The sequence below is a fragment of the Hemicordylus capensis genome, chromosome 2 (assembly GCF_027244095.1).
Source record: "Hemicordylus capensis ecotype Gifberg chromosome 2, rHemCap1.1.pri, whole genome shotgun sequence".
NCBI lineage: Eukaryota > Metazoa > Chordata > Lepidosauria > Squamata > Cordylidae > Hemicordylus > Hemicordylus capensis.
In genome coordinates, this window is record NC_069658.1 from 338,101,572 (window position 1) to 338,129,038 (window position 27,467).

General features: G+C 44.1%; 1 protein-coding gene and 1 long non-coding RNA gene across 3 annotated transcripts; one reads left to right on the forward strand and one right to left on the reverse strand.

Annotated features, from left to right (window-relative positions):
* Window positions 1–2,253: 2,253 nt before the first annotated feature.
* LOC128342865 (uncharacterized) lies at window positions 2,254–21,873 on the reverse strand. 2 transcript variants are annotated; one of them, XR_008315214.1, is made up of 4 exons: window positions 21,766–21,873; window positions 14,681–14,880; window positions 13,446–13,512; window positions 2,254–2,444 (listed from the first exon to the last, which is right to left on the reverse strand). It is a non-coding gene; the product is annotated as an uncharacterized LOC128342865 (long non-coding RNA). The 2 variants fall into 2 exon arrangements; XR_008315215.1 differs by lacking the exon at window positions 2,254–2,444 and adding an exon at window positions 5,450–5,670.
* On the forward strand, window positions 4,864–19,152 carry LOC128342864 (uncharacterized). Its single transcript, XM_053290908.1, has 5 exons — window positions 4,864–5,303; window positions 6,126–6,245; window positions 8,828–8,934; window positions 15,778–15,834; window positions 18,970–19,152. Exons 2-5 carry the CDS (start codon window positions 6,227–6,229, stop codon window positions 19,009–19,011), a joined length of 225 nt encoding a protein of 74 aa, XP_053146883.1. The 5' UTR covers window positions 4,864–5,303; window positions 6,126–6,226; the 3' UTR covers window positions 19,012–19,152.
* Window positions 21,874–27,467: the final 5,594 nt, after the last annotated feature.

The following is a 27,467-nucleotide window of genomic DNA, read 5'->3' on the forward strand; positions in this document are numbered from 1 at the left end:
GATTTCAACCAGCAGCCTCTGGCTTGCTAATCAAGTCATTTCCCCACTGCACCATTAGGTCCATACATCTTACAAGCATGACCCATTTTCAGAAAACAAGAGTTCTAATTTTGAAAATAATGCAAATACAAATGTCCTCTGAAGTAAGATAATCCTAGATGTGTAATAAGCTTCAGCTGATACGCCAGCTGCATCTGTTTCTTGACATAAACGACCTTAGAACAATGGTACATATGCTGGTAACCTCCAGACAACTACTGCAATGCACTCTTATGCGGGGCAGCCTTTGTATGTAGTCTGGGAACTGCAGTTGGTATGAAATGTGGCAGCCAGGTTGGTCTCCGGGCCATCTTGAACAGACCATATTATTCCTATATTAAAAGAATCAATATTAAATATTATTTTTGTATTAAAAGAACTGGCCATCAATATGTTTCCAGGATAAATACAAGGTACTGGTTATAACCTATAAAGTCCTAAACAGCTTAGGCCCAGGTTATTCAAGATAATGCCTTTTTCATGATGAGCCCCATAGCCCATTGAGATCATCTGGAGAAATTAGTCTACAGTTAGGAACATAGGAAACTGCCATATACTGAGTCAGACCATTGGTCTATCTAGCTCAGTATTATCTTCACAGACTGGCAGCGGCTTCTCCAAGGTTGCAGGCAGGAATCTCTCTCAGCCTTATCTTGGAGAAGCCAGGGAGGGAACTTGAAACCTTCTGCTCTTCCCAGAGTGGCTCCGTCCCCTGAGGAGATTATTTTGCAGTGTTCACACATCAAGTCTCCCATTCATATACAACCAGGGCAGACCCTGCTTAGCTATGGGGACAAGTCATGCTTGCTACCACAAAACCAGCTCTCCTCTCAAAGTTGCCATCAGCTCATTGACAGAAGACAGTCTGTTGCTCCCCCAAACCTTGGAATGCACTCCCTGCTGAAATAATGGGGAAATAATGGAAATAAAGTTGAAATGCTTCCTCATCTCTAACAACTTTTAATAGATCTCTAAAGACACATTTATTCAGCCAAGCTTTTTAACCAGACTTGTGCTTTTAAATTGTTTTAATATTTTAATTTTTGTTCTGATTTGTTTTATTATGTTGTAAACCACCCAGAGACACAGGTTTGGGCGGGTGTACAAATATAATTGATCAATAAAATAACAACAGCAAGCCCAAACTTGCTCCTTGGGTGTTTCAGCAAAAGCACAACTTTACATCTTTCTCAGATCAGCAGTGCAAAAATCTACCCCTGTTAACAGAGCAAAGAGGCTCTTTTTAAAGTCATGAATCGATTCTATTTTTTTCTGAGGATAAACAGCTGAAGAATGTGCTGAGGATGAACAGTCAACTTATTTATTTATTTTAAAAGTTTGATACGCCGCCTTTCAATGGAGGCTGATCCTAAGATAAATAGCACCCTGGTGGGGGAAGGGTGGGAATTAAAGCCCCTGGGTGTTGTCCTTAGGTACTGCAGCAAACCCAGGAAAGAGTTCTCTCTAGAAGTACGTTGCCAGGTAACACCGGAAGATGTCACTGCTACTCTGGACTGGGTCTCAGAGTGACAGTCAGAAGATGGTGTCGAATGCTTCCCCAGATTCTGATGTTCCTTTTGCCACCTGCTGCTGTTCTTATAAACTGAACGTTAGAAGCAGATGTGTTCACAATGGCTCATCGGGATGGTGGTAGTTGTCTGAAGTTTCTCATCAAACTCCAATTGAATCCTCTGTTTGCAAACACCAGTCTGGAATTGGTGAAACTAGTTGGGACACAGGAACAAAGGCTCACAATCAGAAACAACCTCTGTGCCCCAGGAACTAACTGACTGGTAACTGATGGCATACACAACAACATGTATTTCACAACATTATGTGTGAGAAGACACATAAATTAAACCACCGTCTTTTATATAAGTCACCTTATGGGTCAAAAAGCAGGAAATCAAATCCATAAATAAATCTGATAAAATACTACCTGTAATGCTGAACATTGGCAGTAAACACTGGTTATAACTAGGCTGAAATAAGAGATCTTTACATATGTGAAAAACCAGCGAGTGTCGTTCATTTACTTTTTGGTCATGGATTTGACCAGGTGACTTGAAGGTGCTCTTCAGCCTTTCCTCCTCAATCACAGCATTATGATTATGGTTGGGTGGGTGGGTGGGTGGGTGATGCTAATAAACAGCAGACCTCCTCAAACAGGCATGTTCAACATATAGTGGGCATGCGCTATATGTCTCCTTCAGGTTTTGAAACATGCATCTTCCCTTCGTGCTTTATGTGTTTATCACAGCAGCCATGTGCCACAGAAAGTGTGTATTTGTCCTCTATATCCCAAAGTTTGTTGTTACTTCATATCAAATATGAGTCTTTACAGTTCATACTGCTTGGTCCTATGATGAATCATGCATAATTTCCCCTAGAATTTCTTTTCCAGCCTGGAATGTGAAAAGAGCTTTGTCAGGTACACAATCGGCATACAGACTAACCAGGGTGCTCTGAAGATGCATGTGCAAAAGTTCTTTAATATTAACCCATTCACTCTAGCTGAAACTCTCACTGATTGCTGTGAAACTACATGAATTACAAAGCCAACTGCTTAGTAGGGACATAAGCAGGAGTTATTGAGTGTGTTAGCTCCTTATCTTATAACCTCTCCTTCATTGCTGTGAACTATGCAGGCCGCCTGACCAGAAGGCTTTTGTTTGGTGAGCTTCGTCTCTCAGTGTGGGTCAATTCTCCTTTATGTTTGCTTGCAAACATTTTATGTAGCTGATCTCCCTCAAAGATCTAAAACTCCCTCTTGTTTTGGGGCCATGTGCATTTTAGCAGGGGGGAGCCAGTTAAATTTCCAAATGTTTCACAGACATAAATGGTGCTGGGAATGGTGGTTCCCAGAGGACAGTTTAATGATAAAGTGCATGTGCACAACACCAGTGTTCATGTGCCAACATTTATTTATGATTTATTCAATTTATATACTGCCCTTCCTAAAGTGGCTCAGGGCAGTCTGCATTAAAATAAAAAATATATCATACAACAATTTTTAAAAACATACATTTAAACCAAATTAAAATTAAAACTAGATATCATTAAAGGCCAGGCTAAAAAGGTGGGTCTTTAAGGCTCTCCTGGAGGCTTACAAGGAAGATAATCCTCTTATATCCATGGGGAGCGCTCTTGTAGAGAAAGGCACTCTCTCAGGTAACTCGGACCTAAGCCATTCAGGGCTTTAAAGGTAATAACCAGCACGTTGTACCTTGCCTGGACACATATTGGCAGCCAGCGCAACTGTTTAAGAACAGGCATAATGTGGTCTCTCTGGGATACCACAGAGACCAATCTGGCTGCCGCAATTTAAACTAACTGAAGTTTCCGTACTACATACAAAGGCAGCCTTACACAGAGCACATTGCAGTAGTCCAATCTGGAGGTTACCAGCTGGTGTACTACTGTTTTCAGGTCGTTCTGCTCAAGCAACGGGCAGAATTGTTGAACAATTGCAGCTGGTAAAAAGCACTCTTGGCCACAACCTCAACCTGAAGCACCAGGGTGAGACCCAGGTCCAAGAGCACTCCCAAGCTACAAAACTATTCGTCTTGGGGGAGTGTAACCTCATTCAGAACAGGAAGTTCTATCCTATCTTGCAGATTACGGCCTCCAACAATGAGCACTTGCTTGGATTCAGCTTCAGTTTATTTTATTTTGTTTTATTTATTTATTTATTTATATTCGATTTATATAACACCCTCGCAAAATGGCTCAGGGCGGTTTACAGCAGGATAAAAACAATTAAAACCAGTTAACAATTAAAATCAAAACTATAAAAACAAAATGAAACCAATTAATCATACAAACAGCTAAAACCCCTGGAAAACCAGGGCAACCATTTAAAACAATTTAAAACAGATAAGTTTTAAGGGCTCTCCTGAATGACAGTAATGAACTCAAATTACGGATTTCCCTCATCCAGCCCATTACTGCCTGCCTGATTTTGAGGAAGTGAAATAAACATTATCCAGCAGCACGGGCTGTCTGCCTAGAAATGAGCTCCAGAGAACTCTCCTGGGCTCTGTGGGTCTCAGAGCTCACCCCCGTGCATGATGTCACATTCAAAGGGGGCAGTGCCCTGGATCCACACTGCCCGGGATCCACAGAGCCCGAGCGAGCTCTGCAGATCTCATTTCTAAGCAGGCAGCCCTTGCTGTTGGATGATGTTCATTTCGCTTCAACAGCAAAAGCTGCCTGGAAATGAGCTCTGGAGAGGTCCTGGTGGCAGCCCTAAATTTTTTTGGGGGGTGGTGGTTTTTATTAGTGATGCCTCACGGACCAGTACCCAATGCTTTGTGGACTGGCACCGGTCTGCGGGCCGGCAGTTGAGAAACACTGGTCTAGAGATCCAGAAACACTGGTAAGTTTCCTCCAAGACCACTTGGAGCTGGTTAGGCACCACTCTCCAACCATGGAAGGTTGGAGACCTCCCATGGGTGAGCTGAAAGAGAATTCACAGAAACAGATGAGCTTCCAAAAGCCCACTGAGAAAGCTGAAAAACTATAAGCCTAAGAAACAAGGACAGTTGACCTATAACTAATATTACCCAGAGCAGTGTGCTCAACTAGCCCCCATTTGATTCAATGGCCTGGTTCCCATTGTGGGGTGATAGGTGCTAAAGAGCTTGGAGAGGAGATTTCTTTACCCTAGCTGCAGCAGTAGTGCACAGGCAAGGAGAGCACTGCTAATTAATATTGTCCGGAGACATGGAGTTAAAGTTCTAAATAAGGCTGTGTATTTAGGAAATCCATCAGGGAGACAGATAAGGCCTATGTGCCTTGCTGCTAACTAGATAGAGGAATAGGGGAAGGGAGAATAAGCAAGTTTCTCTCTGCAGGTGAGAGAATGAAACCTGATACTATCTGTCTGACAAAGAGGAGGCAGAGTAGAGAAAACATAGAGAGAAGGGATTCCCTTGCTCGCTAGCTCTAGCCCTAGTGCTCCTATTGGTCAATAGAGTTGCTGGTTCTAAGAGCTGATGCCAACAGGAGCTGCATCTCCAACAATAGGGAGAGAGAACTCTGGCCTGGCCTAACTTTCTGTTAGAGATAGGGTTCAAAAATCAGGCATGCCTGAGCAAGGATTACGTAAGTTGGAAGCACACCCTTGGGCAGTGTGTTCAAACCAGTTTTTCTTCTCTTTCAGTGCATAACTGAGTAGAGACAGTGGAAATAAAAACGCAAGAACTGCATCTCCGTTGATCCGTCGAGCATCTGGAAGGTTGCTTGTCTTTCTTCCCAACCAGGTAAGGTTGCTTTCTTTTATCACTCTCTTCCTTTTAGAGAATTTACGGCCCAGCTTCTTGCTTGGCTGGATATGCACTTTGGATTTTTGCCTGTTGAACTGAGATTCTGGATTGGGTGGATTACACATGGAACTCAGGAGCTGGCATTTTGCTGTTGGCTTAGGCCCTTCAGCTTTTAAGAGGAGTGAGAGAGGCTGTTGCCATGAGGGACTAAGATTTTGCCAGAGGCAATCCTATAGAAGCAAATGTTACAGCCTGACAAATTTTCATAAGCACATGCAGATCAACAACTTTGTGCTGACTTTATGCACTTCATTTTCTCTGCAGTGGTTTTGTTGGTGACCTTTTTGTTTTGGTTAATTGATCCCTAAGGGGAAGAAACCCAGAATGTTTACAAATTAAGTAATAAAATGAATAAAGCCAGTTTGTCCCACTCTGACCTTACATATAATTTGCTTGCCCAGAGCTATGTATCCTGCCTTTGTTGATTATTAGGCTGCTGACTGTGAGGTGTGTGTGGACCCTCTTATTTATGTTTTATTTATTTTTCTATGTAAACTGCTTTGAGAACTTTGATGAACTTTGTCATTGTCGTTGTAGTAATAGTAGAGTGTGAGGCTGCAGGTGAGACAGCCAAATGCCAACAGGCAAAACCAGATTGTTTGCATAGTTTTGAAAACCGATTAGTCTTGTATCTACCTTTCCAAGGCAAACAACATAAAAGTTGCTTGCTCCAAACATAGTGGGTCAGATTCATCTTCCACACAGAAACCTCCCTGTCTCTAATGTCCTTTTCACATGTATTTCCACCTTCTCCTCCAGGTTTGTGAGTCTTGCTAATACATAAGTGACTTGCGCTGTACTGGCCTAGGAATATTAGGATCTTCTGAATTTTTAGGCAAGGTCTGGAAAACGACTGAAGGATGTCTTCAATCTTAAAAGGCAAGTTGCTTTTGCTTTGTATCTTTATGGAAAACACCCTCACCCCCACCATCTCAACTAAGCTATTCCCATAAGAAAGTCTCTGTCATCATCAACACCAGATTCTACATGCTTCTGTACTGCAGTATGGTTTTATTTTAACTTTATCAGTATTGTTCATATAACTGATTATGTACATAAGTCTGGATTTCTGACCACACCTGATCACATGTATCTCAATAACAGAAAAATTCTGAAATTCAGTTGCAGTTGTAACACTGAATTCCTCACTCAAAAATCATAGGCTACCTCTTTTTCTGTTAATGTTGTCTAACACGATGCACAGCATTATGGCTCTGTAACCCTGTATCCTGGGGCTGCTGCAGACTTCTAAGGCAGCCCTGACACTGTTCAGAAGCAAACATTGTGGTGGAAATGGTGCTTCTGCAGGTTTCTCCATTCATGACAATAGGGAAATCTGTGGAACCGCTGCTTCTGCAATGGATGCTTCTGAACAGCATTGAGGCTGCCTTAGAAGTCTGCAGCTGCCTCAGGGCACAGTGTTACAGAGCTGTAATGCTGTGTATCATGTTAGCCACTCAAATTTGTATGCTCTTTCCAATGTATTTGCCATGAATATTACTTTCAGTAGAAAGTGGAGCTTGATGTGCCAGAATCATGGATGCTACATGCCTTTGGAAACAGAGATAGGGTCAATCATTTGACCAGTCCTCAGCAATAAATACACTTCAATATTGCTCATCCTACTGCTAACTTACTTAAACATATATAAGGAGAAGGAGGGAGGAATTAACATCTGGTCTTCAGAACAATCTTGTATCAAAAGTCAAGTCTCCGCTAACAGTTCCTCTCTTGGAGCGTTTCTTCCCTATTAGAAGTATTATTACTTCTAAATTCTAGTTTCTATCGAAATATTAGTATTTTGGGTGTCATGAAGTGCAGGAGCAGAATCTGACATACTCCTTGCGCTCTTGCACCATTCAGATTTCTGTTCCAATGAGTAATGTGCCATTTTGTGAAATCACATCACCTCTCATTATAGCATGAAATGCCATTCATAAATTAAAGCAGCTAGAGATAATCAGAGATGGTAACCTTCCTGGAAACAGAGAACTTCAGAGGGTGGGAATTTTCAGGCAAATTGACAATGGAAGTTCTTGCTTGCTTTTTCTGCTGGTAGATTACATATCCAGTGAAGTAAGCGTGGCCAGTCTGGGTGGCACCTGCAGCAGGACCTTATAGCATCCCTAGACTGGAAGGAAAGGGCCTGCTGCATTCCTGCATATAAGACATGCCTCTCCTGCGCTATGCTGCTATTGCAGTCCTTGTCAATAGACTAGAGGAAAAACCACAGCAAGGAACAGGGGAATGAGTGGGATGCTATGCCCTATAATGCATGTAGAGTGGTACTATCTTACATTTTGGACTTAAAGTATGGCATCCTTGACAAAAGGTTTGTCCACCTTTTGACCTAGAGTTTGAAAGGTTTTGTTTTATTGCCAGGGGTGGGTGGGGAAGGCAAGTGTAGTGATCAGCCTCTCCTCCCTCTAAAGAGTTAAGAGGGAGTGAACCCTTGTCGTGACTGACAGGCTGATGAACTTCAGGGCAGCCAATCAGTACACCAGGTGGGTGAGACCTAGAGAGCAGTTGCTGGGAATTCTGGGAACAAGAAGGGCAGTCTGTGCAAGAGGAGCATGTGAAGAAAGGTTTAGTGAGGGGAAATTGAGTTTTGCTCCCTCATGGTCGAAGCCAGCATGGAGGTTTTTCTCATGGAATAACTCTGTAGGTCCTTGAAATAAAGGATTGCAGAAAGCTTGATTCTAATCAGGAATAGGGTGAGTTCAAGGAAAAGGTAATTCAGCTTAGGGAACAGTTTGTTTACTTGGACTATGCATTAGGAACTTATATTTCTTTGTATGTGCGTGCTTTTGCGTATTCCTGATACTGTTCTATTATTATTTACCTGTAATGTAATTAAAGTAAGAAACACTAGCATATGCCCAAATACCTAGGGTGTTACAAAAGACTCTGTAAATATCTAAGCATGCCTAAATGCAACCTAAAACTAAAAGCCTCAGATGGAAGCAGTCTAGTAATTGAATATAACTGTTTTTGTTCTTTTCTTTTTACGAGCCTCTCAGAATTGGTTTTTAACTTAGGAAAAAACAGGAGGGCAGAAAAAGGGATTTATCTGGAGCAAAAGCATCCTCAAGTACTCAGCAGATATCAGTTTTTCTTATCCTGTGTAGGCATACATGTAAAGGGTTTTTGTTTTTGTTTTATTTGCCCAATTCCTAGTTACAGAGGGACCTGGATTAAAGCACCCAATCCACTGGTCTGGTTCTCTGCAAGCTTTAGGGTGCTTGGTGGCAGCATTTTAAATCTACAAGAAATATAGAAAGGTTTTATGAGAAGCCCACCTAGGCAGCTCTGGGAGATGACTTGGCATTTTCTCATGTGAGCTAGCTCTGAGAGAAAGGCTTTAATCTGCTACAGCAAGGAAGAATGATAAATCTCCTGTCTTGAAATGTCAAAGTGCCCCATGCTTCCTATTTCTCCTGACTTTTTATTACTATTCTTAGTATTTGGGAGAGAAGAGAAGGAAAAGGAAAAAGAGAAGGAGAAAGAGAAGCAAAAAGACAAGAAGGATGGAGACAAAAAAGACAAGAAAAAGAAGAAAGAGAAAAGGGTAAGATAAGACAAGAAGATGTGAAGTTACTTCTGAAGTTACTTCTGAGTAAGATGCCTAGGATTACTCTTGAAGTCTTTTCCATGTGATGAGACAAGATTATTCAATACTGTGCAATTATGTGCCTTAATCCAATGTCCTGAATGAAAAACTTCAAAACAATTTGAAATTCCCAAACGGATGCCAGTCAGTATTGCACATCCTTATTCAAGAACACCCCAAAACTCAAGACACTTCCATGAAACACCACAGGAAACCTTAATCATTGTCTGACTTCCATATCCAATCATCACACATAACTCACTGCAACCACATTTCCTCATTTCAGGGGGCAGATCTGTTGCTCACTCTAAAGTAATCAATATAAAACTGCACTGTGGCTTTTCATGGAAAGATGTTGCTGTTTGTGAGAACTAGCATATAATGCAAGTTCAAATAAGATTTGTCACTAGGCTGGAAAGGATTAACTTGAAATCAATCCATTGCAGCTCAGTGATGAATCCTATTTATTTGCATTTTGTACCAGAGAAACCAAAATTCTCCACCAGGAGTAAGCTTATGCAGATCAATTATTTTGTTACTTTTGTATAGCAGTGCAAAAGCACATACAAGTGCTTCTTTGTTCTGCAGTTTCTATTATTTAGCATTTGTATAATGTGTTCTGAGTGTGTAAAGCACTTCAATATATTGTTTTGATGTAATCCTTACAATAGCCCTGTAAACTAGGTCAATATTATTATGCTCCTAGAAGCAAAGGAACTGAGATGGGATGGTTTTCTTAAGGCCACCTAGTGAGTTCATTACGAAGTAAGACTGAAGCCAGAGAAGACCTGATCAGAAGCATAGTAGTCACGATGCTACACCAGCTCTCTATCCGGCTTACCTCCTCCATACCAGAGCCAGCGTGCTGTAGTGGTTAGAGTGCTGGACTAGGACCGGGGAGACCCGAGTTCAAATCCCCATTCAGCCATGATACTAGCTGGGTGACTCTGGGCCAGTCACTTCTCTCTCAGCCTAACCTACTTCACAGGATTGTTGTGAGGAGAAACTCAAGTATGTAGTACACCGCTCTGGGCTCCTTGGAGGAAGATCGGGATATAAATGTAGTAGTAGTAGTAGTAGTAATAATAATAATAATAATAATAATAATAATAATAATAAAATACTAAAGTGGCTCTGAGTGGTAAGAAGACTGGTGTTGGTATGTGTAGGATAGTTTGTGACAGTTTGTGATACGAGAATTATCTAGACCCATTTCAAACTGGTTTTCATGTGGGCAATGGGGTGGAGACTGCCTTGGTCGGCCTAATGGATGATCTCCAATTGACTATTGACAGAGGGAGTCTGACTCTGCTGATCCTTTTGGATCTCTCTGCAGCTTTTGATACTATCAGCCGTGGTATCATTCTGGACCACTTGAGGGAAGTGGGATTGGGTGGCACTGTTTTACAGTGGTTCCATTCCTACCTCTCTGATAGATTCCAGATAGTATCACTAGGAGACTGTTATTCTGCAAAGCGAGAACTAAAGTGTGGAGTTCCACAAGGCTCCATACTGTCTCCAAAGTTCTTTAACATCTACATTAAACCATTGGGAGAGATCATCAGGAGGTTTGGTGCAGGGTGTTATCAATATGCTGATGACACCCACATCTATTTCTCCATATCACCCTCATCAGGAAATGGCATAGCTTCTCTAATGCCTGCTTGGAGGTGGTAATGGGCTGGTTGAGGGTTAATAAATGGAAGTTGAATTCAAATAAAATGGAGGTACTGACTGTGGGGGGTTGGGACATGAGAGATGGTTTAGATCTGTCTGTTCTGGGTAGAGTTACACTCCCCCTGAAAGATCAGGTTTATAACTTGGGAGTGCTCCTGGCCTCAAACCTCTCCCTGGTTTCTCAGGTTGAGGCAGTAGCCAGGAGCGCTTTTATGTCAGCTACGTCCATTTTTGGAGGTAAATGACCTTAAAACAGTGGTACATTGATACAGAATGTGGCAGCCAGATTGGTCTCTGGGAAAACACGAAGGGACCACATAATAGCGATTTTAAAAGAACTGCATAGGCTGCTGACATGTTTCCGGGCAAAATACAAAGTGTTGGTTATCCTCTATAATAAAACCCTTGGTGTCCGTCCGTGGATGGACACCAAGCGCGTGTCCGTGCCTCCCTGGCCTGTTCTGCGCATGCGCGGAGCGCATGCGCAGAACAGAGCAAGGGAGACACGACCACCGGCAGCCGGTGGCCATCTTGGGCGGCCAGAAGCGGCCGCCCCGAAGAAGCCGGGTGAGCGGCGCCGGGGGACACTGGCCGCCGCCGCCTTGGCCAGAGGACACGCCGCGGCAACAAGGGAGAGGCCCCGGGCAGCGGAGGGCCCGGCCGGAGCTGCGGGCGGCGGCGGTGGGCCTGCTGGAGCCGCGGTGGCGGTGGGTGGCGGGCCCGCCGGAGCCCTGGGTGGCCAGCCTGGCCGGAGACATGGGCCGCGGTGGGTGGCGGGAGGGGGAATGGCGGGGGAGGTCCAGACCGGCCCAGGGAGACGGAGGCCGGGACCGGGGGCCGAGCGAAGGCCGAAGAAAACGAAAAGTAAAAATGCTGCCGCCGCCGCTGCTGCCGAAGTCACACCCTCCCTCCCTCCCAACTTCCGAAACCACCTTACCCCGGCCCGTGACAGTTGAGAAAAGAAAGACCTAAATTGAAGAGGGAGAGAGGAGCTCGCAAGCAGTGCTCCTCCCTCTGCAAAGGCTCTGCCTGAACTGGCGCTTGGGGCCGAAAGGACGCAAGAGGCGTCCTTTCCGCCCCAAGCGCCAGTTCGGAAAGAGGCTTTGCAGAGGGAGGAGCACTGCTTGCGAGCTCCTCTCTCCCTCTTCAATTTAGGTCTTTCTTTTCTCAACTGTCACGGGCCGGGGTAAGGTGGTTTCGGAAGTTGGGAGGGAGGGAGGGTGGGACTTCGGCGGCAACGGCGGCGTCAGTATTTTTTTTTTAAAAAAAACAGTAAAGGGGAGAGGAAAAGGCTAGCGCCCGTTATTATAACGTGCTTCAAAATACTAGTTACCTATAAAGCCCTTAATGTCTTGGGCCCAGGGTTTTTAAGAGAGTGCCTTCTTTGCCAGCTGTTACGATCTTCTGGAGAGATCCAGTTAGGGTTGCCACTGGATTGTCTGTGGCTGCCCCGGGGCTTTGGAATAAGCTCCCCACTGAAATAAGAGCATCTCCTTCTCTGTTTGTTTTCAGGAAGACCCTCAAGATTCACCTGTTCTCACAGGCTTTTAATTAGAATTAATTTTAATATTTTGTTTTAATAACTGTTTTACGTGATTGTTTTTATTGTTTTATGGATTTTAATCAGTGACTTTTCATATTGCTTTAAACTTTGTACACTGCCTAGAGATGTACATATCAGGCAGTATAAAAATGTGATAAATAAATAATATGGCTGGGAGCCATGAAGGAGGAGCAATAAACTCCATCTTTGCACATTGGAGTAGTTTACAGACATAGCCTACATATTTCCAGCCATTATGGCAATGGATTTTCTCTCACACCCTTTCCTTGATTTCTGCAACATTAAGCGGGGGCGGTGTGTGTGGGGGGAACGACAAAATCTGAGATTTGGGGGACATAAATTCTGGGGAAGATATCAGCCGTATTGTGCACTGTGGAAAACTAACAATTCAGGGCAAAGAGGCACCTGCTTATATTTAACAGGGGAATGCAACAGTGCCAGTTCATTCCAACACAGCATCCCTCCAGTGGCTGATGCTGGTGTTTCTTTTTAGACTGTGAGTTCCTTTAGGATAGGGAACCTCTTCTCATTCTTTTTCCTCTAAAAGTTTCTGTGTGAACATTTTTTGTTGAAAAGTGGTATATTAATATTTAGAATAACAGTGACTGATGCTCTGTGCAGAATAACGCAGGCGGTTCTCAAATGCCTACGCTGCTGTTGGTGTCTAAAACAAAGCTTGTGGTGCTGTGCAAGAGTGTTCTTGCAGAGACATGTAAAATTGTGCAATTACACTTGTGTGGGCCTACTGCCATTATGCCAGTAATGGCCACACCAACACAGAAATCTGATTGCACAATTTTACATATTAACCCAAGAGCGCTCTTTTACAACACTGCAGACTTTATTTCAGACATCCACAGCAGTGTGGCTTTCGAGAACTACCCATATGATTCTCCATAGAATGTCAGCAAATAACAATAATTTATAGTTAATAATTTATGTTAATAACTTCTGGCAGTTAAAGTGAGATGAATGGAGACTGTAGTATAAACACCCATTATCATGCAAACTCACAGGAAAGCATGGAGAAAGTACACAATGTGACAGCCATCTAAAGGGTTTTGCACATTTCCAAATCAACATGCATACTCTCCAAATGATGCTGGAGAATGTGCACAAGTGGACAGTGTCACTCTTTTGATGTTTAGCCAATCATATTCTTCATGTGGGGTCTATGCATATTTTCTGAGCCATGTACAAAATGTCTGTGGGGTCTCTGCATACTCACTAGGCACTATATGGAATGTTTATGACCAGTCCACCTTATCCAGCATTGCATGGTGATTGTCCATTATCTGTGGGCAAAGTACAAAAACTTCATTGACAGGCAATTTGTTGACAGGCTCTGTCCTTCATGTTAACATGCTCCTTGGCTAATATTTATGCATATTTATGAGTCAACTTGCATTAACTATAATATATAATGGAGGAGAACATGGAAGACAAACTAATGAATGCATTACACAAATATGTGCAGTACAGTTGCTTCTCTATAGACATTTGCAGGGGAGTGACAGCAGGAGAGAGGGCACACCCTCAACTCCTGCCTGTGGGCTTCTCAGAGGCATCTGGTGGGCCACTGTGCGAAACAGGATGCTGGACTAGATGGGCCTTGGGCCTGATCCAGCAGGGCTGTTCTTATGTTTGAGAGACTTGAAATGTGTCTGAAAGAGTGAAGGAGATTAAACATAAACATAAAGAAATGTACCTGTCTGGGCTTCCTCCCCTCCTCCCTGAGACCGGGGGGTGTACCCAGCCAGCTGGTAGAGTGCTGAGAGAAGCCGGGGGCTCCAGACGCCAGGACAGCCCCGACAATTATGTCTCAGAAACCAGAGAGGATTCAGAGAGACGTGCAACAGCTACTGGGGGATGGGCAGGTGTATCCCAAGAGGCAGCAGATTGGTGGAGAGGGAATGCCCAGGATAGCAGCTACACAGCTGCAAGCAGCTGGAGGGATGATAAGGCAAGGGGTGGAGTTGGGGAAAGAGCTCCCTTTGGAGGCCAGAGATTGGGTGTCCAGGACACGTGCCTTGGCCAGGGAAGATGGAGCTGGCCGAAAGTGGGGAGGAGTGTCCAAGATGCAGGGATTTATTTAAGGCAGAGGCTGCCGAGGATGAGCAGATCAGTCGGGACGGGGTTTGTGGGCCTGACAGTCTCCCGGACAGGAGTTCAGGCTTTTGGCTCCCACTGATATGTGAAGGAGGGGAGTGAATAAACTTCTTTCCTTCCTCAACTCTGAGGCAATGCCCGCACCTATAAATTCACTGTGAGAGAGCAGAAAGGTCACTTTGGAGACTTCCTCCTCCCAAAACCTGGACAGTACCCAAGTGTGCCACTCAAAGATGGAAAGTGTGTGAATGGATTAGTGAAAGTATTTATGGAAGACGTGTATTTTTCAGACATCAAAAAAAGGTGTTTCTAATTGCCACAGAAGCCTGAGTTGCGGGGAGGGGAGAGACATACTTGCTTGCATCATGATTTGGGTGGAGAAGAGATGAACAGCTACTAGCTGGGCATGACTCAGCTCTTTGCAAACATGAAGTTAAGGTACTTGTTTCTTCCTTGTTCTGTGTATCAAACGGATCCCAGCTTGGCTGGCTGAGGGAAAAATTTAATCAGGAAGCTGCATGTAGAACAGGGCATGTAAAAAGGAGGTAGCAGCACTGTGGGAAATGCAAGAAATATAGTCATTGAGTGGGGAAACAACATATTTCAAAGGGAATATTGTGACTGAGTTTCCAAGTTAGAACAGGAGTATGGGGATATTGTTGCTCTTTAGGATTCACTTTCATATTACAACATCACAACATAGTTGCCCTATTACTGGCGCAAAATGTGTCAACATTCATTGAAAGTATAAAGAGAAGGTGACAATTAGCTAGTTTGTTCAGTTCCTTTCTTCCTTCTGTAAAGTATGGCCAGTTCTATTCACTTATGTGAGCCATGGCAAAACATTAGGGATTTAAAATATTGAGAGATTCCTGTCTTTCGTGTATCCACACCACAAGGGGACATTCAGTAAATCTCCCACATGCATTATATTCTGTTGCTGCTTGTACAGCAGTGGATGGGTAAAGAACTCGAAGTAGGATGTGTTAGAGAACTAGCAATGAGAGAAGCAGAAGTCCCTGTCATAGTTATTTTAACTCAGTGCTGTACAGAGAATGAAACAGACAGGGCCAAGTTGACTTACAGGCAATGACATGACACAAAAGGAAGAAGAAGAAAAAGAGAGGCAATAAAAAAAATAGAAAGCTTCAGGTATCACGTTTCAGGTACATTCACTTTGCATAATGAAAAGTGCAAAGTAGATTATCTTCAAATTGGGTCCTTTCTGGGTGGGGAGATGTACAGTTTTGTGAGAAGGCTTTGGTCCCAGGTGAGCCAATGGAGAGGGCCTAACTGTCACTTTAGTGGAAGGGGGACAGATAGAAAATTCTGGAAAGGGACAGATCAGTGAGGAGATAGAGATGTCTCTGGATTAAGAGTCATGGAACCTGATTGGCAAGCTCTGTTTTCTGTGCCAACACTGGAATAATCTTCTGTTTTTTGCCCCCTAGTCTGACAGGCAGGATGATGACAGCAGCAGTAGCAGCTCTGACAGTGAATCAGAAAAGGTAAAAATGTAATGGGTGTCTGGTAAATTAATGAAAGCATATTACACCCTGTACCAGATAATTCCTCTTTGGAGGTGGAAATGTGTCTGTGCTGTTTAGTAAATTACTAGCTGACCCTTCACAGAGCATCTGTGCACTCCTTGGGGCTAGTAGTTTCCCCCACCTTCTGCCCCAGGCTCTCCTCCTGCCCTCCCCCACCTTCTGCCCCAGGCTCTCCTACTGCCCTCCCCCCACCTTCTGCCCCAGGCTCTCCTCCTGCCCTCCCCCCACCTTCTGCCCCAGGCTCTCCTCCTGCCCTCCCCCCACCTTCTGCCCCAGGCTCTCCTCCTGCCCTCCCCCCACCTTCTGCCCCAGGCTCTCCTCCTGCCCTCCCCCCACCTTCTGCCCCAGGCTCTCCTCCTGCCCTCCCCCCACCTTCTGCCCCAGGCTCTCCTACTGCCCTCCCCCCACCTTCTGCCCCAGGCTCTCCTCCTGCCCTCCCCCCCTTCTGCCCCAGGCTCTCCTCCTGCCCTCCCCCCACCTTCTGCCCCAGGCTCTCCTCCTGCCCTCCCCCCACCTTCTGCCCCAGGCTCTCCTCCTGCCCTCCCCCCACCATCTGCCCCAGGCTCTCTCCTGCCCTCCCCCCACCATCTGCCCCAGGCTCTCTCCTGCCCTCCCCCCACCTTCTGCCCCAGTCTCTCCTACTGCCCTCCCCCCACCTTCTGCCCCAGTCTCTCTCCTTGCCTCACCTCCTTTTTGCTGCAGCCCGGCCTCTCCACCGCCTCACTGCTGCTGGGTCTATGGCTGTGTTGCCATTTGGCGCAGCCCAGCCTCCAGCCTATAAGGTGCGTTCGCTGCCCAGTCAAAGGCGCACCCAGGAGAATTAATATAATAGATGCTTAGTAAATATCACAAATATGGAATATGAAACTCTAACAGGAAATAGGTTCCTGGTTTGATTCCCTGCTGGTATGTTTCCCAGAAACATCTATATTGGGCAGCAGCAATATAGGAAGGTGTTGAATGGCATCATCTCCTACTGCAATGGGAAGAGGCAATGGTAAACCCCTCCTGTATTCTACCAAAGAAAACCACATGGTTCTGCGGTCACCAGGAGTTGACACTGACTCGACGACACTTTACCCTTACTTTGGTGCTGGAGAAGACTTTTGAGGATACCGTGGACGGCCAGTAAAACAAATCAAACCAGAATTTTCACTCAAGGCACAAATGACCAGGCTCAAATTATCATACTTTGGACACATTATGCGAAGATCCAGCTCCCTTGAGAAGTCCATAATGCTAGGAAAAGTTGAAGGAAAGAGAAGAAGAGGATGACCAGAAGTGGACGGACTTGATTACAACAGCAATGGATGCACCACTGAGAGACCTTAAAGGCCAAGTTGAAGACAGATAATCCTGGAGAGAATCTATGTGGTTGCTAAGAGTTGACACCGACTTGACGGCCCTTAATCAATCAATAAATCAATTTTGCTGTGGGTGTGGTGGAGAGAACAGCATTAAAACAGTCAGACTGAGATCATTGCAAACCCAGCCTTTTCTACTGATACTTATACTAAGACAGACCATTGGTTGGTCCATCAGTATTATCTGCCCTGATTAGCAGTAGCTTTTCAGGATTTCAGCCAGGAATATTTCCCAAAATATTCCTCTACAAGGAATGCCAGAGATTAAAATATGAAACTTTCTGCACATAAAGTGTGCAAACTATCACTAAGTTACATAACCTGAAAGGCCCTCTATATTTTTGAAGTGTTAATGAAATGTTTATTATTCACTTATTTTTAGGACTGCTAACTGCTTAGCCCAAGCTGGTTAGTCTTTATAATAGCTATGCAGCAAAGACACTTTTGATAGGTGGACTTCTCTTGTCATAAATCGAGAGAAAATGAACCTAAAGGAATCTATAATCTCCTTGATGTGCAGCAGTTGAAGCTTTGAGAGTTAAGAAGTGGCATTCTACAGTCAAGTGTGGATAAATTCCACAACCTTATGAAATCTTGACAATAAAGCCCTCATGTTCCCACATCACAACATAGTTGCCCTATTACTGACGTCTGTAGTTATGGTTGCCAGCTTCTTTTCTTGCAGGCCCATCTGCAAGATACGCTTGCTAAGAAAAAAACACACCCCACTCAATTTCTGTCTCTGAGGCAGCTGTTAAAAGTACAGGGATTCTGCTGGAAAACAAGTATTAGGAGCTGCTGCCAAATGCACTACCATGCTTAAGGCTAGTTTAAACAGAGGTGCTAAACCTGGACTGTACCATTTCAGGTTTTAGGTGGGGGAATATTATGACTGAATGTGCTCCCATACAAAAACTTCCTCCACAAAGGCAGGAGAAGGAGTAGACTAAGCTAGAACACTCCCCTTTGACTTGTCCGTTGGTTGGTTTGTTTTTAAAAAAATGCATAGGTGTTTTTTGTTTTGTATGGAAGAGCATTTAGTCTTATGAGCCCCCACCTCAGTGGGAACTACCATCATTGCATAATTCTTCAACAGCCATGGATCACCACTGTCTGCGAAAGAATCCATGCTTTCTAGCTCACCAGTTTCAGCTGACACCATGACTCATAAGAACCCTTGACAACATGGCTGTTCAGAGTCCACTTGCCAAGTTACAGTGATAAGGGCCTTTCAATCACAACAGCAGTGACCTCATTTTAGCAGCTTTGCTGGAGATCGTGGAATTGAATGGCACTCTTGTTATGCTACATCAGGAGGCACTATTTCTTTAATGATGCTACACATCACAAATGTAATTCATTTTCTTACTGGGCAGACTGGGAGCATTCAGGATGTAGGACAATGGATGCTCTCGCTGCATCTGTGAGCAGCAGTAGCAATGGAGGGAGCAGGTTTAGCCAGAGCCCGACATCATTCCGTGCCTGTCCATGCAGAAAGAGTGAGCTTGAATAAACTTAGTCCAAACTGGCCTCTGCCCCTTTAAACACTATGTGGACAAAATAAAAACCCAGAAGTGAAGGGAAACTGTGCCTGCTGAATGGTATGGCCCTTAAAGCATGACATTACTCTCCAGTATGGACATATGATTGCCATACTGAAAAGAGAAAGAGGGAAATTGTAAAATGTTCCTCAGCCCCAAGTTACATTCTCTCTCTTCTCATCACACAGGGTCATGGTGGTGACAAGAAGAAAAAGAAGGATAAAGATTAACCTGGGGGCAGCCTACAACGAGCACAGGAGCATCTGCTGAAGTGGCTGGGAACACCTTGATACCAGGAGTGGGAAGAGGAAGTGTCTGGGCTTAGTTTATCCCAAATAAAGAATCTTTGTTTTGTTTTTCATTAAAACATACATACTCTGAGTACTTTCCTTCACAAGCATTCCACTATACATCTTGCAAATTCCATTGAAGTTTCATGGTCAGCATTCTCAAATATCCACGTGATAGCTCTTGAGCAGATCATGGGGCGATTCTCATGATCAACAAAAATCGGGCTAGCAGAGGCTAGCCCGATTTTTGTTGACCGTAAGAACCACCGGGCTTGCAGCCTAGCCCGGTGGTTCTTGAGTGGGTAACCCGCTCAAGAACCCCTGCTAAAAAGCAGGTTTGCGGAACGAGCACTCCAGCAAACCTGCTTTTTAGGATTGTGAGTAGCCGCGGTGTGCCTTCGCACCGTGCCTACTCACGAGTAGACCCCCGGCGGGGGGTCTCCCCAGTATGCCCTGTGCGCTCGCGCAGGGCCATCGTGTGGGCGGCCAATCCGGCTGCCCAGGGCTCCCTGACCACTCGTGAGCGGGGAGAGTGGGCTTAGCCCGCTCTTCCCGCTCACTGCCCCAAACCGGGTCTCACTGATCGTGAGACCCAGTCCCTTATTTGATGATATGAGGTTATGGTTCTTGTGTCCCAGCAGTTCTGCTTATGGGTGGGCCTAGACAGTGTGGTTTCCTGAATCATGGCCTGAATGTGCCCTATGTCACCTTGCTGCCATCCAGGATCTGTGCCTCCCAATGGATTGTACCCTTTCTTATTACCTATCCCTTACTTGTGAAGGTCATAATTCTGTTCCTTCACACAAATTGCAGGTCTTCTGCAGGGTGGCAGAGAGAGCCTAATCCATGTTGATAGCAGAGAACTTGTGTGCAATTATTTCAATCACAATGACAGTTTTTGCAAAGTAAAAACTGTATTAGCATTTATATTGTGTTCACACTTATAGTCAACTTTTTCTGAAGCTGCGGCAAGTGCCCTCTCCCTCCGCTCCTATAAGTTGCTGCTTCTGCAGCTCTCTTGGTAGGTATAGGAACACAGCAAGCTGCCATATACAGAGTCAGACCATTGGTCTATTTAGCTCAGTATTGTCTTCACAGGCTGGCAGCGGCTTCTCCAAGGTTGCAAATCCAGACCTTTGGAATTTTTCCTTATTATTATTTTGCCTATAAGTCTATAATTTTACAGTTTTATTGAACTTTACTATTCTGTAATTTTACAGGAACTACTCTGGATAAAGAAAAGGAGGGTTGAAGAAGAGATAGCAGCATTTATTTATGTATTACAAGGAAACACTGACGAAGTGGGCATTTTCACACAACCATTTAGGGGTGGGTTCAAGAGCTCTTACCCCACAAGCAGCACACAACCAGAACCTCTGTTTGGGTCAGAAAACCCAGGGAACACATGATTAAGCCAAGTGCAGCATCCATGGTTGAAATCAGGAACTGCAAGCCTCTAAGGCCTTGCATGCATTCCCAGTATGCTTTGCACTGCCAGCAGACTGGAAAAATTCATAATGGAGTTATGGTTGCCATAACTCCAATCAAAGGAGCAGCTGCCCTTCGATTGGCCATGAAGGAGCAGGAGGCAGACCCAGCCTGGCTGAAGCAGCTTCAGCGTCAGGATCATAGAGTATACTTTGCAGAGTGGAATGCCCATGGATGACAGCCCCTGAACACAGCTCTCTATTGTTTCCATGCAAGCGAGGGCCTGCTAGGTCATAGTGGCTGGGTAGAAGAGGTGACTGGGTTCAGACAATCCAAGAATCAAGATAAGAGAGATCTCCTTGGTTAAGAGCAGGGTAGGAAAGCTGAGTTACCCTGCTTTGAACAACTTGAGCTTGAGGGATTTTTGTGAGTTCATGTGGTCATATTTAGCCTGCCTCCTTCCCTTATTTTTATGATTGTGTGAACCCAGCCACTATCTCATAAATATGTACTATCCTTCATTTCATGACTGCCTTTTTGCATTTCCTTTGCCCTGGACAACTGACAGCTCTCCAAAAGAAATAAGAGATGCAGAGTCACATTCTACAAAATTCTGGAGCAGCAAATCCTGGCAAATATCAAACTACAGTTCAACCACATGTAATTGGTAGTCATGTCCAAAAGCAGACATATGGCTACAATGAAGCATGGGTACCTTGAAATACTTTCACAATATCCTAGATGTTATGATGCAGTGTCATTTGCTTTCTTGATTTTTGTTCTGAGTGACATTCCAATACTTGGCTATTTCTGCATTCACATTTTGGGAGCACAAGAGGTGCTCCTGTTGTATCTATCAACAGCTGCCCCTGTAAAGTGAATGGTTTCTATCTGTTCTGTTAACCTTGGCATCAGTCAGAAAACAGACCTTATATGCTGATAAAACTGCTGTACCTAAGGGTAGAACAAAGTGTTATGCTCAACAGGAGGGCTGCCACTGAAAATGGAATCACAAATTGTGCTTATTCCCCCTCCCTGCTTAAGATGTAAGGACTCCATTTATTTAGTTAGCAGACTTCTCTGTTCCATCTTTCAGCGAAATTTCCAAAGTGGCTAACAATAAAACACTTTAAAAGCAACAATTAAAACAATAAAATATTTTTAAATTCACATTTATAAACAGCAGTAAAAACAGCAATATAAACAGGGGGAAAAATCAAATAATTAAAAACTACTGAAACCTGGAAAGAATAAAATTATATTCACCTGGTGCTGAAAAACCAGTAAAGTGGCAGCTGAATGAATATAGAGTATTCCACAACCAGAGTGCCAGCACTGGAAAAGTCTTATCTGTGGTAGCCACCTGCCTCAGGTCTGAGGTCAGCGGCACCCAGAGCAGGGCCTTATCTTAAAAACAGGCTCATTATGTTACATGTTCCCCCCTCTCTGCTAGCCACAGCCAATGATGTAGAGTGGCTGATAATGTACTGCATGGGGGTGTGCTTCTAAACTTAATTTGCAGAGTGCTAGACTTGGCTTTAGATCCCTTTGGACCCATGGATTTAGGTAAGCCACTTCCTGAGTTTCAACCTCCCATTCCTCTTCGGTACCCTGGATCCTGTATTTGACCAACCTCACAACATTGTAATGCTCATGAATATGGAAGTGTTGCCGTCCTCATGGAACCTTAGAGAAGGGCTATAATTCTACATCAAGAAGGGTCCTGCTGGGATACACATTGTGGAAAACAGGATTGTATGAAAGAGAAAGTTTTCTCTTGGCTACTTCTGCCAAGCAATGACTGGAGAGCGGCTGAATCAGCTATTTAAAAATTAGATAGCAGTGCCGCCTACTGCCACCACTAGTTTACTGCACCTCATCTAAATGTTCCATAACCAATGTTTTAACCTCAGGCCTGTTTAACATGTGAAGCTTTTCTGTAACCACATGATCGTAACATCCCTGAAGGAAAATAATAACGTACTTAATGTACAGGCTGAGCTTCTGGCACTGGTTAAGTTATATTATTTCAAATGTAATTATATTGACGTGAAACCATGTAGGCCATGTTTTAACCATTCATCTCTGTACACGTTGTGTCTATATTACAGGGACGTAACTTTGAACCCATTTCCCAACATTTTCTCACACTCTAGCTTGATGAGTAAACAAAACCCATGACAGGGTATGCAGTTGGTTTGGTTTTCAGTGGCTCCCACTGAATTCTATGGGACAAAATCAACAAGATGCCACCTGGAGGTTTTCCAAACAGCAATCAACTCTTGCTTCACTACAGTTAGTGTTGGAGGGAATTCAGATGATGGGGGCATTTACAGTGACTTCTAATCGGTAACATCAAGGTGCTGTTCATACTGCCAGCGGCGTTATTCAGCTTTTTTCTTGATGATTGGCCCTTAGTGTGTAATATATGCGTCTTTAAAAGATTGCACTTTGGGGGAGTGTTGGAAATGGTTGTATGCGATATTCTGGCATTTTTGTAGAGCCATACTCCTAAGATAAAGTGTGAGATGGAGGTGTGGCAACTTGTCTAGGACTGACTCTGCCTCCGGCTCTGCCTGCCACCTCTCTCATTTCCACTCCTGGGAGGACTTGCTGTGCCCTGCAGTCTATTTCCAATCCAGAACTCCATCTAATTAATACTGATTTTTTTAAAAAAATTCTAGTTCTCTAACAGCAGTACACTAGAACAATGGGAAGGTCCAGCTACTGGAAAATCCATAGCAGGTTTCAAGCTCTGTAGTGGGGGGATGTGGTGGGGGGAGATTATAGGCCCAGTTCACAGACAAAGCAAAGTTGAGGGTGGCGCTTGGGGGATCAGGAGGCCCTTTTTCATTTCCACTTGGTTATTCTTTAACACACACACACTCCTACCTCCAGGGAGCCTGCATGGTGCTCTGCTAACCTATGAGATATCTTTTTCAATGAGGTAATTATGTGGTAGTTCTTTCACTTGCTCTGGTGTCCTGGTGTTCTTGCACAAAAACCGTGTTGGAAAATTAGATATATATATTTTTTAAAAATCTCCAGGCAACAGTAAGAATGGAAAGCAGTTCCATTTCAGAGGGAAGCTCCCCCACCCCTGAACCCCACCCCCAGTGAGACAGCAAAACATGGTTTGGAGTTAGTGCTCCATTACAGTAGCTGGAGATTTCCATTGAATGTGCAGTTATTGTTGCACAACAACACCCAGAAATCCCACCCCCAATACAGAAAATTACATTTGGGAGATCCGCAGGCACCACACACGTGCACTCTCGTGTACTCCCCCCCGCCCCCACCATTCTCTTCTCAGGTGAATGCGCCAGTTGGAAGCTCTACAACCCTATTGTCCAGAAATGGGCAAGATGGACTGGAGGGAACTGAACAAACCAAAAAACCATAATGCAACATAATCAACCATAATAAAAAGCAGCAATGTGAACAGCACCAATTTACTGCAATTTATGCAGATTTTGCAATGACTGATCTCACCCATTGAGATCATCTGGAGTTGCCACCAGTTTGTCTGGTGGCTACTCAGGGACTGGCCTTCTCTGTTGCCACCCCAAGACTTTGAAATGCACTCCCTGCTGAAATAAGTCTTCCCCATCTCTAACAGTTTTTTAAAAAAGTATTCAAAGACGCATTTATTTCCCCCAAGTTTTTAAATTAGAATTGTGGTTTAAACTGTTCTAACATTTTTGTTTTATCTGGTTTATGTTGTTGTAAACCGCCCAGAGATGTATATTGGTTGGGGCAATATACAAATATAACAAATTAAATAAAACATTTATGCTTATATGCGCTTTATATACTCTCATCCTAACTCAGACCACTTCCTCCTTCAGTAAAGCCCCATCTGGGAAGCCTCCTGCTTCCCACTCCAGATGCCAGTGACGGGCCTTAAAATGCGGCCTTTACTTTCTTCTGCATAAGGGAATGGCTACCATTCATTCCTGCGGGAAAAGGGGAAACACTGTACTTTGAGACAATGTGTTGGTGGTAGTGGTTGTAGACCTGCTCACCAGCTGAGCCCTGACCCTGAGTGTATTCCATTTCAGCTCTCTATTCGTTGTAAAGGTTCTTCATTTGTTATACTGATTGCTGCATTTACATACATTTAACAATGTTGATACTCATGTTAATGAGTGTGCCTTCGTACTTCATATTAATATTGGTAGCAATCAGTTTAGCGGCTTCCTTTCAAGATCTGAAAATAGTTCATTGCTGAATATGCTGGTAAGATTTTATTTTTAAAAAATAAATAAATACACAAATGCATTTCATTTTCCCTTCTACGTGGTCCTTTGAATAACACATGTTATGTATATGGCTAGTAATACATGTTACATATGCAGCTCATATTGCGTGTTACATATATGAGTAATGGATACATGTTATGCATATTTTCCCCCTCTGAGGGAAAGTATCAGTATATAAACCAAATTACTGTTATATAAAGCAGTAAAGGGTGGAGTAGAAAAAAGAGAAAGGAAGATAAACAGGCGCTAAGGTTGGTTACTTAAGAGATCTCTTGTTTACTCTGTGTAAACTTGTGTTTATATAACAGTGTTATCACACCAAGGTTTCCTTCAGGAGTGATGCATAGTAATTGTCTCTGGGCAGAAAAATATTATGGCAGTCCTAGTTGCAGCTGGCTTCAGACTAAGTGATATTGCAGTATTTTGTTCTAAATATCATGGAAAGAGGAATAATTAAAGGATTACAAAATACATATTTTTAAAATAGGCACTGCCTGAATAACAAACTTTACATTTGTCTCACATCCCATTTAAGTGGGAGAGCTGGTCTTGTGGTAGCAAGCATGAATTGTCCCCTTGGCTAAGCAGGGTCCTCCCTGGTTTGCATTTGATAGGAGACATGTGTGAGCACTATAAGATATGGGGCCACGCTGGGAAGAACGCCTGCTTGCTTACACGCAGAAGGTTCCAAGTTCCCTCCATGGCATCTCCAAGATAGGGCTGAGAGAGATTCCTGCCTGCAACTTTGGAGATGCTGCTGCCAGTCTGTGTAGACAATACTGAGCTAGATGGCCCAAAGGTCTTACTCAGTATATGGCAGCTTCCTATGTTCCTAGCACCATCTACTCCAGAACCTTCTCCCTCTCTCCCACCCAGAGCACAATGCCAACTGTCTTGCTAATATTTCTGCTCGGATGCTTCAGCATGTTCTCAATTTGTCAAAGACTGAACATCTTATCTTTGCTCCAAAGCCTTCCTTTCCTTTTACACTCTTCTAATCCATTGACATCACCACCATCCATCTTATTGAATAGGCACTGCACCTTTGCTTTCTCTTTAACTCAACTTTCTCCTTCGCTGCATTGGCTTTCCTTGGGCTGTCACTGAGCAAGCTTCCCACTATCTTCCTCTTCGTCTTTTCTTACCTCAAACATACCCCTCCTGAAAGTCATTTTTGTTGCTTTTTGCATCTCTCATCAATCCCAGATTGTTCTGAGCTTCAGCTTTCCTAGTACTGTCTCTTCAAGTCTGGGCTACTCACCTGTATTCTTCAGCTAATTACCTGTCCTTCCTTCCATTTTTTTATACATGCTGTTTTTATTTTCAGTTAAGCAGCAAGCTTTTTAAGCAGCCACATTGGCTTTTTAGAGGTTCCTATCTTTAGTTCTCATTGAAATAGCTTGTGACTATGACTTTAGTAGCCCTTTCTTCTACCCATTTGGGGCTCCTTTCCCCACTGGTTTATTTTTCCACTACTTCAGCCTGATTGACCAACTTCTCTATGGGTTAAAATCAAGTAAAGGATTGCTGACCCCCTTGTCCCATCCTCCACCTTCTTGAAGGCAGTTATCAGCAGGGCATGTCGGGAATTTATTGGATATTTGATATTTAAGAAAATGTGTCTCTGAATAAATCAGGGTAGTTGACAACTACATATCCTTGCTTCAAGGAATAATGTTTTCCTGGTGTATCTGTAATTTGTTTCAGGAAAGCTTCATCTACATCCCCTCCTTAGTGTGGTGGTTTGTATTAGACTCCAACTACAATGTCCCAGCTCTCCGCTGCCCATTTATTTTTATCCAGATGTTCTCCATTGGGCTACCATGTCCACTCACTCGGAATCTGTGCTGGTGTCCACATTTGTGTTATATAATGTTCCTCCCCCTTTGTTTTTGTTATGTCTCTTCTTTTAGAATAGCCTTCAATTGCTGCATTCCAACCCCCGGAGTCCTCCCACTGAGTCTGTTATACGTTTCACATTATCTTTCGCTTCCTGCACTAGGAGTTCAAGCTCAACTTTTCCCCCCCCCCATTCTGTACGCATTAGTGTACAGACATCACAAGCCATGGATATTATGCTTCAGTCTTATTTTGGGGTTTGCTAGGCAATCCACAAATCCCCTCCCTCAGTTTCTCCTGTAGCACTGAAGTCTCTGAGGCTATTCACACGACTGTAGAAAATCAGGCTAGCCTCCGCTAGCCTGATTTTCTACAATCGTGAGAACCTCTGGGCTCGGCTGCGAGCCCAGTGGTTCTTGAGCAGGTAACCCGCTCAAGTAGCCCACCCCTAAAACTGGGTTTGCGGAGCGAGTGCTCTGCAAACCTGTGTTTGTTTGTTTTTATCGTGAGTAGCCATGGCACAGCTCTGTGCCGTGGTTACTTATGAGTAGACCCCTGGCAGGAGGCTGAAAAACAGCCTCCCAGCTCGGGGGTCTCCCCAGTATGCCCTGCGTGCTCGCACAAGGCATACTGGAGCTGCCGGGGGCCATGCGGTCCCTGAACTCCCCAGCCCCTGCCGGCTCCGTCATGGAGCCAGCAATCATGTGGGCGGCCAATCCGGCTGCCCAGGGCTCCCGCCCTGATCGTCTCCCTGCAAACCCAGACAATTGTTCAAATCTAGGACTAATGTGGGCTACTGACAGTGTGATTGTGTGAACCCACATCAAGGCAGGAATCTCAGATTCATCTTGGGCCATAAACTACCTT

Bases quoted from the DNA above. Each gene is read 5' to 3' on its own strand.
- LOC128342864 (XM_053290908.1), top strand. The intron at 8,935-15,777 runs GTAAGATAAGAC...TTTGCCCCCTAG, and splicing joins AAAAGAAGAAAGAGAAAAGG to TCTGACAGGCAGGATGATGA. The intron at 15,835-18,969 runs GTAAAAATGTAA...CTCATCACACAG, and splicing joins CTGACAGTGAATCAGAAAAG to GGTCATGGTGGTGACAAGAA.